Below are 17,170 nucleotides of genomic sequence, written 5' to 3' on the forward strand. Positions count from 1 at the left end.
ATCAGGTGACCGGTCTGACAGATTCTGACAGATCAGACCGGTCACCTGATAAAAAGGACACGTCAGCACACGTCAGATGACGCTCTGAAGAAGACTGCAGTTGCAGTTGAAACATGTCAGCTAAGGTAAAACCATCTTTACTTTGATTTGTCGGTGTAAAAGAAATAACGTTATCCTATCTGCAGTTTGGATTTAAAAGCGCTCAATGAGATTAACTCGGTTACTTCCCAGTCTTTCTGCAACATATTCCATGCAAAAGGTGCCAACTAAACAAAAACCTTTATGGAACAGAAAGCAACCAATGATCTTGTGAAGGGAGAGAGTGACGATCAAAACTTTTCTATGCAGTTAAGGAGCAAATGTAGGCGGGCAGTAGTCCAAGTATTGCCTTAGATATGAAAGTATACCAATAATGGATCCTTCTTGTGGCTAAAGCAGGCCGTCCCTAGAGCTCGCAGTGATACGTCGACACTTAGTAATAAACATCAAAGAAGCTGGTGAACAGTGTCAACCATCCAAATCGCCATAATCCAACACAGACACAAAAAAGTTGCAGCGGCAAGCCGCTTATTTGCATTAAAAGAAAGCACAGTAGCTGAAAATTCTGCTCAGGACTCAAAGTCAATATATTTGTACACCTGGACAACACTTTATTCCCCCCAAAGCAAACTAATGAAATGAAAAACTCTTCATTTGCAAACATGAAAAGATAAGACTATCTGGTGAAATACTGATGCCAGACAAGGTTCATAAAAACAACAGATTAAATGTCAAGGCCTGATAGAAAAACTAAAAGATTTTTTTAAGAATGATTCATTACTGAAATTAACAATGAGTAGGATGAAATAAGACAAGAGTAGAAAGGTAAAAGGTAACACTGGCAATAATCCAGAGGCAGTAAAGTGATGTCGCACATTAAAATGTAGTATTGCACCGGAAGTTGTAACATTAAGTTTAGCATTCTGTGCTGCACCTCTGTGGCCTCAGTTCTAAGTCATTAATGTGTCGTGCTGAAGAGCAAGAACATCTTCAGAGTGTCGTGAAGAATTAAAGTAAGAGGCGACGTCTTGGACAGCGAAATTCTCCACAGTGTTGGAGAGAAACTGTAGCTGGAGGCAATAAAATAGGAAAGATACAAACCTAAAACAAAAACACAGAATAGAATAGAATAGATCTACGTCCTCATTGTTATAGAACAATGAATCTGAATCAGCTGTACTGACAGTACGGTCCGTGTATTTATCTGGCAATTGGACTTTCCGTTCTGAAACGGGTATTGAAAAACAAGAGTGGTTATTTGATTTTCGTTTTAAAATACAAAAATTAAAATTGAAATACAAGGCGTTTTTCCTTTTCATGATCAAAAAGGGATATACGAAATTTTAAAAATGCTTTGATTTTCATTTCATATTTAAAATAACAAAAAAGTAAAATCAGTCAGACAGAAACGGAAAAAGGTCCGTTTTTTCATTTTCTGAGACCGGAAGTGGTCATCAGCAAGTGTAGAGCTAAACAGAGTACGGTGCATAGACTGGATATATTTATTTTCGTTAGTTTTTATGGTCAAAATGAGAGATCAGGTGGCCGATCTTAAAATAAATCAATACTGAATTTTTCTAGCGTGTTAAAGTTTTGCGAAGCCAGGGGGCGGGACTACTTGATTGACAGTCAGGGCTGGAATGATTGACAGGTCCTATGGAGGAGGCAGCAGAGACTCTGCTCTCCTCGTTTGGATTAATTCTGATATAATAACTGTTGGTTTATTTATCGGTGGAGCAGCAGAACGTTTTCCACAGACAGTTTTCCTGCCCGTTGGCTTGTTTTAACCAGTTTTCTACCTTCAGCTGATTCTACCAGCAGACACTGAAAGGACTCTGATAGTTCGGTAAGTTAATGTTTATTTTTGTATCGGTGCCGCTTTTAATGCACTTTATATGCAGCTTTAGTGTCAGATGTAATGTGTGTCATGCAGTCCAGATGTTGGTGGAGTTTATTTCTGTGTGTGTTGACCACAGAAGAGAGTTAGCATCTGGTAAATATTAGTTTTGATTTTAGCGATGCTAACCGAGCTAGCTGCTCAGTTGTAGCCTGATTAAAGCTAACGTAGCATTAAGCTAACGATGTTTGTGTTGTGTCATGTAAACAGCTGAAGTGTGTTGTGTTACTGTAATGTGGTACATTTAGTTAATAAAACTGTTCATGGAGACACTGGTTCACATTAATGTAACGTTTAGAAAACCTAAATGTGATTAAAACAGTGAGATTAAGGTTCTGTCTTGTCAGTAGTCCTGAATATCTGCTGAGCAATTAAATGTTCATCAGTGATTCATCTTTAGTGTGAAACTTTTGCTTTACAGCTATATTTTTTAAAAATGTAGGTCATTTTAAGGTAAGACATTAAAGGATGGTTTTCTTAGGTAAATGAATTTAAAGTTTAATTGAAATCTTTCAGTCAATGTTGTGTTTCTTTCAATTTGAAATATTTTGATTTAATTAATACAGCTCAGTCAGTTACATTTTATATTATTAAGAATTCTTATTCAGTTTAACACTAGATGACATATCAGTTCATTGAATATTTCAGAGCCATTTTTTTCTTTTCAATTATCTGTATTTAAAGTGATATTATTAAAATATATTTGCAATGAAACAGCAGCAACATAAGAAACGACCAAATATACAAAGGAAGTGCAGCTATTTTAATATTTTAAAAAGTAATCTATCAGTTAGAACATGGTTAAAGTGCAGCTAAAGTTAAGTTAAAGTTAGCAAAAGTACGGATAAGCAACGTTTCCTTTTACTTCCAGAAAAATAAAAGCCTCATATTTGCTATTTATTAAAAAATCACTAAAAGCAACACTTCCACCAAGTTTGTTTTAGTTTGTTGGTATTTATCAGTGGAGCAGCAGCATATTTTCCACAGACAGTTTTACTGTCCGTTGTTGTGTTTTAATCAGTTTTCAGTTCAGTAATTCAGTCCTTCGGCTGATTGGACAACAGACACTGAAGGACTCTGACAGCTGGTCGGTAATAAACGATAATTTACTGATCGGTGCTGGTTTTAATGAACTTTATGTTCAACTTCAGAGTCAGATATAATGTGAGCAGTGAACCCCAGGAGTTGGTGGAGTTTATTTGTGTGTGTTGACCAGAGAAGAGCGTTAGCATCCAGTGAATATTAGCTTTAATGAGAATTAGCGATGCTAACCGAGCTAGCTGACCAGTCCTGATTAGCAGCTAAATGTAGCATCAAGCTAACGATGTTTGTGTTGTTTCCTGTCAGCAGCTGAAGTGTGTTGTGTTCCTGTAATGTGGTTCATTAAGTTCATAAAACTGGGGCTGGTTGACGTTAATGTAACGTTCAGGAAACTTAAATGTGATTAAAACAGTAACATTAATGTTCTAGTTGTCAGTAATCAGCTTTAATTTGACACTAAAACAGACTCTGATAGTTTTAAATGACATCAGTTTCACGAATTTGTTGAAAATTGTCTCATTTGTTGTTGTGATGTTGCTGCTGATTCATTAAAACCAGATGATCCGTGTTGAAGATACGTTTAGTTCTAGTATCAGAAGTACAAGAAGGAATATGGAAGTTTAGTTCTGCTACATCAAAGATTTCAGGAATAAAATAGCAAAATGAGTCTTTATGCCTCAAACTTTATTCTACAATAATGAAATAATGAAATAATCACAGATAATAAAAATATAAATAGCAGAGAAAACCTGAGAGAATAATTTCCTGAAAAGTCTGTGAAGGAAAAGCAGCTTTTTATCCTGAAAGATCAGAATCAGCTCCAACATCTGCATCTGACAGCATCAAGTCAACCAGAAAGAAACGAAAAAAGAAAATGACTTCTTTCTGATCACATCTGTTCCGCTGCTCACAGGCTGCTGCTGCTCACATTCTTCACATTTATTGTCCACTTTTAAAAGTCCAGCAGACAGGTGCTCTGCTTTGGAGTGTGACGATGCCGTCGGTGATGTGGAGAGTGAAGTTTCCGTTTCTCCCACAGCGTGCTTTAGGACAGCTGGGTCGGACTTGATGTTTGAAATACTGACCGACAGCTCAGATTTAACTGTCTGTAGCTCCATTTTGATGGATGTTAAATTTTCACTCAAAGCCGCCGGGAGCTGGGTCTTTAAAATAACCGCGGTCTCGTTACAGAGTGAAAGTAGAAGTTCCTCCTGAAGATCAGAGATTGCAGCATCTGAGGGCCTCTTCAAAAGAAGACATAGTTGATGAAGGCGTTCTGGAGCAGGACCAGAAAGACCACGACCAAGCAGCCTTGAGATCTTAGACAGCGTCTCCCTCAGGTGGGTATCAACAGTGTTCACGGTCAGGTCTGTGGTAATCCTGTCAAAAAACAAAACAGAAAAACATCTAGATTATAAATCAACATGTAACCAAAGCACTCTGTGTATAATGCCATAGTATAGGATGTAGTTCAGCAAATGTCAAAGTATAGTATACTTTTCAAGAATAACATAGTATGGCCTGTAGTTCATAGTACAGCATGTCGGCAAAAAAAACCCCATAGATTATTATGTGGTTCAAAAAGTGCAGAATGATAGTATGCTGCCTAAAATTGTCATGTACAATATGTAGTTCAAAAAATGTCATAGTGCAATATATTGTCAAAATAGTATGTTATTCAAGAAAACATCAGAGTATAATATGTCGTCTAAAAAATGCCATAGAATTTCATTGCACAAGTAAAAGTATAGTAATTTTTAAAACTGTTCAAATTCTTATAATATGTTGCTAAAAAACAACAAAAAAAACTAAAACAAAAAACGTCATAGTAATATGTCAATTAAAAAAGCCTGTAGTTTAGCATGTCGCTCTGAAAACGTCATAGTTTAGCCTTTAGTTCACAAAACCTTATGTCCCGGCTGTCTGAAGTAGGTGAGGAGCAACACAAAAACAGTCCAAATGCTGGTTTCCAGAGAGTTAGACGAGAATTTATTTGAAAGAGTAAGTTTACAACAACACAACATGTGAGGGGGTTAAAAGCAAATGGGTGTTAGTAAAATAAAAATAAATAAACAGAACTAAAAGTGAACTTCATGTTGACATTGATGGGCATTCCAACCAGGAACAAAGTAAAAGATAATCAATAGGAAAAAAAACTCTTCCTGTTCACCTCTTAAAACCCAAAAACACACCGCAGTAGCACCCTAAACTAAAACTACCAATGGGTTCCCTGTTTTCCTTTGTGAACAATTCAAAGGTCCCTCTCTATCTCCCCACACATCCACCAACCACTGGAACACATCTCCAAAGTTCTGCTGGGCCAGCTCAGCTTCCCCTCAGAAGAAGTGCTGCCACCTGCCAGATGAAGGAGCCTTTTGAGAGGCAGCTGGCATCGTGATTGGACTGTACTTTGGTCTGTTCCAATCCAGCTTCAGCTCCAGAGACGGCAGGCGGGACGAGTCAACGGAGGCCTGGTGGACGAAGGCATGCAGCTGAGTACAATACAGAAAACAACAGAGGAGGAGTGCAGCAGCCAGAACAACCAGAGTAGCATCGTATGTCTCTTAGAAAACATCATAGTAGAGCCTTTGGTATGAAAAAACACCGTCATATACATCGTATATTGTACAAATAACAAGTCAAAGGAAAGAGACATACATTGTAGAATTGTAGTAATTGTGGGCTGACTGATTTACTGATTATCAGTATTTTATTTTTGACTGATTTATGGTAATAAATACATTTAAAAATGGCGCTACTTTGGCTCTGAACCTTTATCTACCTGTGGTCGCTCTGTCTTCTGGAGTGATTTGATTGGTTATACCTCACGAATAAAACTCCTTTAACTTAACATCTGTAAACAAAACAAAAACGTATCAACAAAGTTTTCTGTTAGAGTTTGTGCTCTTCTAAGTTTAAGTCCAAGGTTTTAAATACTTTCATTCACTGCAAATGAATATCTACTCCAGATGTCTCACTAATAATCATTATCAGCCTTAAAAACCCACATAACACCCCTCTATACTCAACCACACTTAGTACAGTTCGGTTCCCCCTTCTATAAATCTGCTTGGAATCTTCCACTTCCTGTTTGTCAAAGTGGCCTTCTACCTGGACAGGTTTTGTTGGAGCTCATGCAACAAACATTTTGGGTAACTGCACTTTAATATGGATGGATGACACTGAATTAGAGTCTGTTTTCATGAGACTGAGTTAAGATGTGTAGCTCTGTCATTAAATAGTAAATTATTTCTCAGAATTCACAGAGAAAAGTCTAAAATGTTTGCTAGGTTAGCGTCCCACATGTTCTTTGGCTCAGCTAAAGCTAACTCTCTCCAACTTGTGCATCTCTTGAGTTGCTTGTTGTTAAAATATCTTTCTAGAGGTGCTGAAGCTCAGAAAGTCTGAGATGTTTGTTCAAGATAAGCTCATTCTCAAGTCTGATCTGAACTGTCCTCTTGTTTGAACTTTCCCTAAACTTAGGAGTTAATGACAGAGCAGCACATCCAGACTCAGTCTCATTTATGTAGAGATTAAACTTCAGTGTCATTCATTGATGTTAAAGTGCAGTTTTTCAAATGTTTGTTGCACATGCTCCCGACCAAACCAGTCCAGGTGGAAGACGATGTGAAGAGAAAGCTCCAGAGGATGAATATCACACATTTACATTGGAAATAAATGTCCTTTAATTAGACATTGTCATGCAAAAGTTGGATTTCCCTTTAATGATGTTCAAATCTTTGTTGAGTGTTTTGTTTATGTTGGTTTCTAAATGTTTTTTGACATTCGGCCCCAAAGATTAAAACCTTCTACAGCTCACAAGCTGCAACAATTCACACATTATCAACTATCTTTCTGACTAAACTAAGATAAAAAGTGAAAAGCTGCCTGATTCCTGCATCATGAATATAAATCTTTTTGGTTTTATGACAGTAAACTGAATATATTTGGGTTTGACATTTTATAAACCAAAACAAGAAATGAATTACTGGAGAAAAAAATCAACAGATTAATGGACAAAGAAAATGTGTTTTCCAACATGTATGGCTGAATTACTCCAACATTACAAGATACATACAATTTGAATTCAATTTTATTTATATAATGCCAATTACAGGTCAAATTGTCTCAAGACACTTTATTTTTATATATTTTTTGTCATATTTAAAATATGACAAAGTAAGAAATTTAAACCTCTTGACTAATCCAATTTATTATTTGGTTTTTAAGAGACTAATGGACAATTAAAATAAGTTTCTCCACTAAAACTAATAAACGTGAGGTCAAATAGAAGGAAGAGTTTTAAATACTGCAGTCCCACGACGACAAGAATAAAGTTTGTCAACAAAAACTAAATCTGCTGGTGGATTCCATGAAAGTCCTAATAAATGATAATAAAGTGTGATACTAAAGGTTTGTGGTGCTAAAAATGTCCAAGTAAAGATATGAAGTTGAACATCTGGATGGAGGTTGATAAAAGTTGACCTTCCTTCATTTCTCTGGAGCGACTCCATGGATTTTATGGATGGTGGTTAAAGACCTGCTCTTCTAGTGGTCTTCCTTCTAGTCGCTGTAAAAAATCAGTCCATCCTGGCCGACTTCAACACCTCTTCATGACAACTTGTTCTGCCTCCGACCTGGTGGAAACTCCAGAAACTCGGGAAAACCTGTCGAGACTCGAAGAACTCGTGGAGACTCGAAGAACTCGTTGGGCGGGGGAAGGTGTGGTGGGTGGTGGGGGGAGGTGGGGGAGTAGAGGGGGGAGGCCGCCACCCATCTCCCCGCCTACTCTCCGCCCTGACTCCACCCAGACTCCGCCTTGGCTCCACCCATGTGGTCACTTGAGGAACTACGATGCCAAAGGGACGACGAATTTCTTTCTTTGTATCTGATCTGTAGCTCAGTGAGTTAAGGATTTACCTATGGAGCTGCAGGTCGCTGGTTCAAGACCAGACACTTCTTAAATTTTATCAAAATCCTGACAAAGACAAAGAAAGAAAACTGCCAGTGGCGGGTCTTGAACCTACGACCTTCCACTTGGTAGTCCTCTTCTTATCCCCCTGAGCTATTCGCTCAGATACTAATTCTTCTTTTTTTTGCGCATTTATCATCTATTTTTTGTTGTTTTCGAGGTTTTTTTTAACTCGAGTCTCGACTCGACCGTTTTTCTCAGGAGGTTGGACTTCAGCCTTTGTGCTGGAGGGTGGAACCCTCAGTTCCAAGACTTTCCAAAGCCTCCACACCTCCCGAGTCCTCAGGACCTGAGCTTTCACACAGTCTGAGGGCTGAAATTTTCTAAGTCCCACAGTAGTTCTCTTAGATTGAACTTTCAGACAGTCCAAGGACTGATATCTTAAAAGTTCTTGAGTAGTTCTCTGTTAGTTTGAACCTTCAGACAGTCTGAGGACTGAAGTTTTAAAAGTTTCTCAGTACTTCTCTGTTAGTTTGAACCTTCAGACACTCTGAGGACTGAAGTTTTAAAAGTTTCTCAGTACTTCTCTGTTAGTTTGAACTTTCTGGTTAACAGAAGCCTTAAAACTTGTGACCATGAGTCTTGATTTCACATTTAGACCGTCCATCTGAGTTCTTCTCAGACCTTCACCTGTGGGTTTTTTAGAAATCCTCAACAAACTTTGATTCTCTTCACTGAACAGTAAAGTTTGTGGAGATCAGAAGGTAACATTAGTTTGATAAATGCCTTCAACCTCTAGTAGACTTTATCTGGAAAGCAGTTCTCTGAAATGAGTTCTTAGTAAATCTAGCCACAATCAAACCAAGAACATAGAAAGAAGAAATGTTTGAAGAAACAACTTGATGTTTTCATTTCAGACTAGAAAACGCTTTAAGACTTTTTTCTGTTTTTGCTCTTTTTGATCGTTTTATTGTCTCTTCTGTTTAATTTGATCGTCTAAAGTCTAACTGTTGTCTTTTCAAATGTTTTGTCTTTACTTTGATTCTTCTTAAATGTTTAGTTTTGCTCTTTTCTCACCTTTTGTTCTTTTCTAATGTCTGATTTGATTTCCAAATGTTTTGTCACTTTAATGTTTGTTGTTTTTTCAAATGTTTTATCGGCTTGTTTGAAGAATTTCCTTTTCTGTCCCAATGTTTAATTTTTCGATTAAATCTTTGTTAAGGTATTTCTTGTAAAATGTATTACCACCTTTTAATGTTTAATTTTGATTTTAAATCCTTCATTGTATTTTCTGTTTAATTCCTATTTAAAGTTTTATTGACTTTAAGATTTAATTTTCTAATTAAACATGTAGTTTTTTTAATTAAATGTTTTGTCTTTTTAAAGGTTTAATAATCTAATTAAATGTTTTGTATCTTTTTAAATGTTTAATATTCTTCTTGTTTAGTTGTATTTTAGTTGTATTTTTTAAATGTTTATCTAAAATATTTCATCTTTAATGTAAATTTTTGTTAAAAAAATTTGAATTTCATAATTAGATGTTTTGTATCTTCTGTTTAATTATTTAATATTTTTTGTTTAATGTAATTTAATTGTATTTAATGTTTAATTTTGTTTGTAAGAGTTTTATTCTATTAAATGCTTTTTTCCTTTAATTGCTTTTTTTAAATGTAGTTTATTTCTTTAATCTTTTTTCTCTGTCAAGATTTTAACCCCAACCTTAAAAATGAAACAAACCCTTAAATCACAATGAAAATACTTCTGTTGTCACAATCATGAGTTAGTCAATTATTCAGTTTATCAGTTCAGCTTTATTTGTGTAGCACCTTTCACACAGATGACAAACCTAAACAAGCAAAGAGAAACAAACTATGCTGAAACTATGATTAAAACTCAATAAAATTAAAAAAAAAATAAAAATTTACATCGTAGCAAAATATGTTGTGTCCAGGGGATGGAGGGAGTTTATTGAAGTCTTCTTGGGCTCACATGGGAAATCATTTAAAATACTTCTCCTGCTCAAACTGCTGACAAATGTTTCTGTTGCTCTAAAGTCTGGTCTCCAGAACTTCCTAAAAACTCTCAAAGTCTCTTCTGCTGCAGGTTGCTTTGTAGAACTGTTCCAGAAAACCTCACTAAACCACATGGAGGGGCCTCAAGATAGTCGTCCAAATGAAACCGTACAAAAACCAAACTAGCACAACCCAAACGCTAAAGTCTCCTACAGCCTACCAGAGAACCTCTGAGAACAGAGAATCAGGACAGGAACTCTTACCTTCTGGACAACCAACCTTGGTTCACAAACGAATACAGAATGTGTCTGACCAAAAACCTCTAAAGACTCACTACAGCCAAGATAAAGACACAACTCAGCTGCACCAAATCCACTAATCACTGCACACATTAGCACCATGTGCTAACTGTGGCTAAAGAACCACATTTACCAAGACAACTATCCAGTACAAAGCCCTAAAACACACCAAGAAACACATTAAAGTCTATTTTACTGCTGGAAGCTGCAAGCCAACGTCTAAAGAACAAACTAAAGCAACGGAGCCAAACCCAGTTCAGTGATGAAGAGAAACAGAGGAAATGTTTGTCTGCAGCTAAATAAAGCAGGAAGACACTGAGCTGCTCAGGTGTTCCTGATAACACCAAGCAGCCACCTGGACAGCCAATAGGAACACAGCTTCCTGGAAGTCCAGAGGGCTGGGTTAGACAAGGAAATTTAGTTTAAAGTTGAAGCAGAAAGTTAACAAAGAAAGTTGAAAACCACCTTCTGATACCTGAAATCTGAGTTTTCACACAAAGAACACCTGAACATGTCAAACTGGTTCCATAGTAGAACCATCATTGTAAAAACATCATAGTATGGTGTGTTGCTCAAAAAAACATTATGGCCCGGCTGTCTAGGGTCGCCGAGGAGCAACACAAAAACAGCACAAACGCTGGTTTCCAGGGGGTTAGGAGACTATTTATTTGAAAGAGGAAGTTTACAACACATGTGAGCAGAAAAATCCCAAAATCTGTCTTTAGTTCAGCTGAAAATATTAGTTTTTGTCTTTTTTATTGACCAAACTTTTCAGGAAGTAGATGAAGAATAATTAAAGCTCTCATGTAGAAGTAAACTTATTTTGGATCCTTGTGGAGAGTTTAATCTTAGAGTTTGTAAAGCTGATGGTGAAGAAACGAGTGAAGGACAGAAAGGTGAATTAGTGCTCAAAATAAGGCTGATGGCTGAACTCAATGGGTCTGGCTGGGGTTTACGACCTGCGTTGTCGTCTTTGTTTTTCTGTATTGTCCTTTATATGTCTGTAATGCTGTATTTTTATTTTCCCTTTATGTGTGGGACAACGGATGGAAATTAGCCTTGTGCTAAATCCGGCATATTCACTGCAACCTTGTGGAAACTATGAGATTGTAGGGTTGCCAACCGTCCCTTGAAAAATGGAATTGTCCCATATTGAGCAACAAAATTACGTGTCCCATATGGGACACAACTTTGTCCCATATGACCGTGAGAATCAAAAATAGTGTGTAAAATGTCAGTGTAATCAATGAATAACAGGGTGCTTCATGTGTTACGGCGGGTGCCAGAGGCTCAATAGCAGAAAATGAGAGAGCAGAAGGATTTGCGTTTAAAACGCTTTATTTACAGACTCTAGGAACATACACGTACCAAAAACCGGAACTACCGATCCGAACTAAAAGTTACTAGGAAAAAAACTGAACATAAGCGCCTCTAGAGGTAAGGAGGACTAAAAACAAAAACCCAAAACTACAATTAACCCACTACTGGTAAAACCAAGGCAGGAAAACAATTAAGGAAACCCAACTAACCAAACTCAAAACAACCAGTAACTGCACTGAAACCCCAAAAGCTCTAACCTGAATGCGCCAAAGGTTAAGACCCGACAAAAACAGATTGGTATTATCTACGTCTGGTGACTCTAGGGCTGGAGAACCTTACTGACTCTAGAAGAGGGAGGGGGAATGTCCACGGGGGAATTCGTCTCTTCTTTGTTCTTCCTTCCAATAGGCGGACACGAGGATGGAAGGTATGGCGTCCGAAGCGAGGCGGGAGGAGAGGGAGGTAGGATGGATCCGGACACTCCAGGTGTTGTGGTTGATGTTATCCTGGTGGTAACTGACGAGGGCCAATTTCCTCAATCCAACAGAATCCACGGAGAAGAACGGAGGACCAGATGGCGGACCAGAGAACTGGAAGAATCAGGAACCAACAGCAGGCAGAGATCAGCACTGAACACAAGAAAACAGAATTAGTGGTTGAACAAAAAAAAAATAACACGGCTCAGATAGTTTAGCTCACAGCACTGACTGGAGGGACGAAGACGGTCCAGTATCAAACCACGCTGTCTTTATAGGGACGCCACAGAAGCTGATTAGCCGGCCTCCACCTGCACACGATCCACTGATTGCAGATGGAAAACACCTGGACCTCTCATCAGCATCACACACACCTGTAGGGGAGAGAGAGGAAGGCCAAGGGAGGAGAGAGTCCTGCCACAGCTCACAGCCTAAGCTGTGGCTGTAACATCATGTGAAAATTTACGGTAATCTCATTGCCAGCCCGGGCGCTCTGTCCATCTTTATATAGTCTATGCTCCACACTTGCTGATGACCACTTCCGCTCTCAGAAAATGAAAAAACTGACCTTTTCTCGTTTCTGTCGCTGACTGATTTTATTTTTTTGTTATTCTAAGTATAAAATGAAAATCAAAGCATTTTAAAAACTTTGTATATCCCTTTTTGATCATGAAAAGGAAAAGCGCCTTGTATTTCAATTTTATTTTTTGTATTTTAAAATGAAAATCAAATAACCACTCGTTTTATGTTTTTCAATACCCGTTTCAGAACGGAAAATCCAATTGCCAAAATATACACGGACCCAGTACATATGTCAACACACATGGAATTTGACTCTGGTGTCTAATTAGCTCTCAAAGTACTGACAAAATAAAAACAACTGGTTTTGGAGTGAATATATGTGTTAAACAACTATGTAAAATTACAGGTACAAGTTAAAAAAACATTAACATTTAAAAATAATATTTAAAATAAGACTTCAAATGCAATATTATGCAGTTAAAGCGATGCTGAATTTTAGTGCAAAATATGACAGTGAACCTGAGTTTAAATAAAGTTATTAACAATAAATACAGAGTTAGTGACAACTTATATACTCGAGGCAAATTTAACAGCTCCTGGAATTAGCAGCATCGATAAAAGAACACAAATCATTAAGAAAAATATGCTTAAAAGGAGATTGCACTGCAACAAAAAGAACTGATTATTGTATTATGTAGTATATATATGGTGTGTCACATAGCAGCTTCTGACAATAACATAATGGTGCTTTTATTACTTTATTTGTTTCATTGACTTATTTTGTAAATATTTGCTTCCCTGGTCTTTTCTTTCTGTTTGTGCTCACTAACCTCCTGTTGTTCAATGATCTTCCTGAATATCCTCTTATTTTTAGCACCTCAGAGCACTTGAATTTCCCTCTGGATTAATAAAGTATCTATCTATCTGTCTGTCTGTCTGTCTGTCTGTCTGTCTGTCTGTCTGTCTGTCTGTCTGTCTGTCTGTCTGTCTGTCTGTCTGTCTGTCTGTCTGTCTGTCTGTCTGTCTGTCTGTCTGTCTGTCTGTCTGTCTGTCTGTCTGTCTGTCTGTCTATCTGTCTGTCTGTCTATCTATCTTTTAAGAGGTTATTATTCTTTTTATCAAAATAATAATTATTATCTGTTGCGACCGGCTCTGAATGCCGCAACAAAGGAGGAAATGCACAGCACAGAGGTTTAAGTGTCACAGAAGGTTATTTATTGATAAAGAAACTTATGGGGTGTGTTAGTGGGGGATCAGTAGTGTGTGAGGGTGTGTGGTGGTAGTGGAAAATGTGTAGTGCGTGTGCCTGTGTCAAACAAAACCAAATACCACCAAGGACCACATGGTTGGCTGTAGGTTTGGAGAGGAGCAGTGAGGAGCTTAGCAGTGGCAAAGCAGACCCGAAGGCAGAGGCACAGCAGAGAGCAGAGCGCACTGGCTCAGCCAGCTGGCTGATGTAGCCTGGTGCACTTCCCAGGTGTGGCTGGTTAGGTGATTCCAGCTCCGCCCAGCCAGAGACCTGTAAGAAGAGCAGCAACAGACAGAGGCTCTGGGGCCGTAACATTATCATTAATAAAATAAATCTAATAAAGTAGTAAAAACACTATTATGCTGTTGTTGTTGTTGTACAGAAGCTGCTATGTGATACTTGCACCATGTACATACTACATATTACAATAATCAGTTCTTTTATTACAGTGCAATCTCCTTTTAAGCATATTTTTTCTTAATGATTTGCGTTCTTTTCTTGATGCTGCTAATTCCAGGAGCTGGTAACTTTTCCTCGTGTATATAAGTTGTCAGTAACTCGGTATTTATTGTTAATAACTTTATTTAAACTGAGGTTCACTGTCATTTTGCACTAAAACTCAGCATCACTTTAACTGCATAGTTTTGCATTTGAAGTCTTGAAACCTGAAGTCTTGTAAAAATTTTATTACATACCTGTAATTTTACACAGCTGTTTAACACTCATTTTCCCTCCATAACCAGTTGTCCTTGTTTAAATGCATGTGTGTTTTATTTTGTCAGTACTTTGAGAGCTAATTAGAGTCAAATTCGTCACAAACGTATGTGTTCACATATATTCTTCTTCTTCTTCTTCTTCTTCTTCTTCTTCTTCTTCTTCTTCTTCTTCTTCTTCTTATTATTATTATTATTATTATTATTATTATTATTATTATTATTATTATTATTATTATTATTATTATTATTACTGGTATTATTATTATTAAATTCCAGATATTCACGCCTGACTTTCAGTAGCTCCATGTGTTCCTGTCCTCTTTGAGTAAATCGGCTGATGACTGGGTTTTGTTTACGTTCTTGCTATCGACGGCGCATGTGTGTGACGTCAGCGCGTTGTTGTTTTGGCGCGGTACCGGAGCGGATTTGAAAAGCTTCGGACCGTTAGCAGCCGGTGAGCAGAAGAGCGGAGCTACCTACTGAGTACAGAGGCTTAAATTGTGGCTAGAACAGCTGCAACTAAAGCCGAGCTCGGATTTTTACGTTATTTAAACAGGTAATAACTCAACAACCCGACGAATGTCTCCGTCTAACCGTTAGTTAGCGGCTAACAAGCTAAGCAGTTTTGTTAGCCTTGCTAGTTAGCTTGCTGTTTGTGTGTTTAGCTGAATCCGCAACAGCAATTAACGGTCAGTGGATCACTTCAGTTTGTTTAGATCAGTCTGGCCGTGAGCTAACGTTAACATTTGGGCTCTTTAGCCTTCCTGCTAGCATTAAGCTAAATACCAACTTGATGATATGAAGCTACTCTGTTGTGGAACTGCTGGGTAAGCTAATGTTTCTTTTTAACTCAGGGATGTCGTGGGACTTTCTGGTGCCCGTGTGCGTGGGCGACCTGGTGAAGACCGGAGGGATCAACCAGTACGTGGTTCAGGATGTGGTTTCCCCAAAACAGCTGCCGTCCAGCCTCAGCAGTAAGTTGTGCTCCTGATCCTCGGTTCCATGCTAGGCTGCTGTGTTGGTGACTGGATGTTTCCTCCTTCTTACAGGGTTCAGGGCAGCTCTGAGGAGTCAGGGACCTTCATGTATCCTGGAACACTTTGACACAGGCTACAGCGTCCTACAGTAAGAGCTGATCGCGTAACCATCATCCCCATGACAGATTCTGACTTGTATGAAATTATATTGGGTTTCTTCTGGCTGGAAATTACATAAACAAGTGGCAAAACACAGTAAGACACCGTGTTAGAGTCGCTGTGGATGAACTTGTACTAAATATATCATATCCAGAATGCTTTATACTCCTTACAATTGGCAAAAAATCTTTTGGAATTGCAGCTTCTATCTCATCCCAGATGTTCCTGGTAATTCTCACCATGTTCTATCAGGTTCTAGTCCACTATAAAGGTAGAACAGCTGATGCAGTAGTTCTATAGTCTGTTATAGTCCCAAAAAAGACCCAGAATTGTTCCTCTCCTACGCCAAATTTAGATTTATGTTAAATTTTTGTTGGACCGACAGGTTTCTTCTGGCTGGAAATGACATAAACAAGTGATAAAACTCAGGAAAACACTGTGTTGGAGATGTTAATGATGAATTTTAACTATTTAACTGTGTGGTTTTTTTTTACATTTCACTGTAGGAAACTATATATATATATATATATATATATATATATATATATATATATATATATATATATATATATATATATATATATATAAAAATATCCCTTGAAAAATGCAGCTTCTATCTCATCCCAGATGTTCCTGTTACTTCCCTCCATGTTCTATCAGGTTCAAGTCCACTATGAAGGTAGAACAGCTGATACAGTAGTTCTATAGTCAGTTTCTAGTCAGTTTGAAGTCGTGGCTGAAAGCAAAGCGCTCACTGAGCTGCTGTTAGGGTCCATTGCTGAGAGAGAGCTGCACATTGTGGGGCCTAGACCTGAATCCATCCAGAATCTGTGGAGGAACTGAAGAGCAGAGTGATGGAGAGGAAGCCTTCAAAGAGCTGGAGATGGACATTTGGAGGAAGCAAATCCCAGTGGAGACCTGCAGAAAGACTGTTAGAACTAGAACTACTGGTGGACTGATGGAGGAGATGAAGACTCTGATACCTGAGGAACAGGAAACAGTTTGGACAAAAAACATCATTGACATCTCCAACATAATGTCTTACCGTTTTTTTGTTGCTGTCATTTGCAGCCGGAAGAAACCTGTTGGTCAAATGAAAATTCACTGTAAATCAAAATGTAGCACAATTTTAGGCTTAACTTTCCAACTTGCCTGCTTATTGGCTTTTTAAAAACTGTTCAAAACTAATGTTTCCTTTTTAAGGCACTTCAACTCGGTGGATCTGGCTGTAAAAGAGGACACTTTGGAATTACTCATACAAGGTTTGCTTTTTTGATAATTTCATCATGTTCAAATGAATCATCTTGACAAGCTGAAGTTATTATATTCTATATAATGTGTTTTTCTTTTTTTTTCAGTGGTCGGTAGTCTGGCTGTTTCCTTGCCGGCGCTCCTCGCCTCCACCTCCCTGTCGGCTGCAGAACGCAAAGAGAAGCTTAATGCGGTTAAAATGAGCATCTTCCTGCTCTGCAAACTCACAGAGAGTCTTGAGAGCGACTCCTATAGACAGAGTATCGTCACAGCACCCGGGAAGGTGAGGTTAATCATGAA

General features: G+C 38.0%; 1 protein-coding gene and 1 long non-coding RNA gene across 5 annotated transcripts in view; both read left to right on the forward strand.

The window, feature by feature from the left end:
- The first annotated feature begins 46 nt into the window (after positions 1 to 46).
- LOC129349596 (uncharacterized) lies at positions 47 to 5,731 on the forward strand. Of its 2 annotated transcripts, XR_008602654.1 has the most exons (3): positions 47 to 125; positions 4,169 to 4,317; positions 5,235 to 5,731. It is a non-coding gene; the product is annotated as an uncharacterized LOC129349596 (long non-coding RNA). The 2 variants fall into 2 exon arrangements; XR_008602653.1 differs by lacking the exon at positions 47 to 125 and having other exon boundaries at positions 132 to 4,317.
- A 6,593-nt stretch (positions 5,732 to 12,324) lies between these two features.
- ncapd2 (non-SMC condensin I complex, subunit D2) overlaps positions 12,325 to 17,170 on the forward strand; it is a 46,664-nt gene continuing 41,818 nt past the window's right edge. For 2 of the 3 annotated variants that reach the window (XM_023263765.3, XM_055013841.1), the window contains exons 1-5: positions 14,882 to 15,039; positions 15,338 to 15,457; positions 15,533 to 15,608; positions 16,823 to 16,881; positions 16,978 to 17,153. In XM_023263765.3, the coding sequence (XP_023119533.1) occupies positions 15,340 to 15,457; positions 15,533 to 15,608; positions 16,823 to 16,881; positions 16,978 to 17,153 (429 nt within the window). In that variant the 5' untranslated portion in view covers positions 14,882 to 15,039; positions 15,338 to 15,339. Of the gene's footprint in view, positions 12,464 to 14,881; positions 15,040 to 15,337; positions 15,458 to 15,532; positions 15,609 to 16,822; positions 16,882 to 16,977; positions 17,154 to 17,170 lie in introns of those variants that run through there. The other variant, XM_035945198.2, reaches the window with a different exon arrangement.

The sequence above is a fragment of the Amphiprion ocellaris genome, chromosome 9 (genome assembly GCF_022539595.1).
Source record: "Amphiprion ocellaris isolate individual 3 ecotype Okinawa chromosome 9, ASM2253959v1, whole genome shotgun sequence".
NCBI lineage: Eukaryota > Metazoa > Chordata > Actinopteri > Pomacentridae > Amphiprion > Amphiprion ocellaris.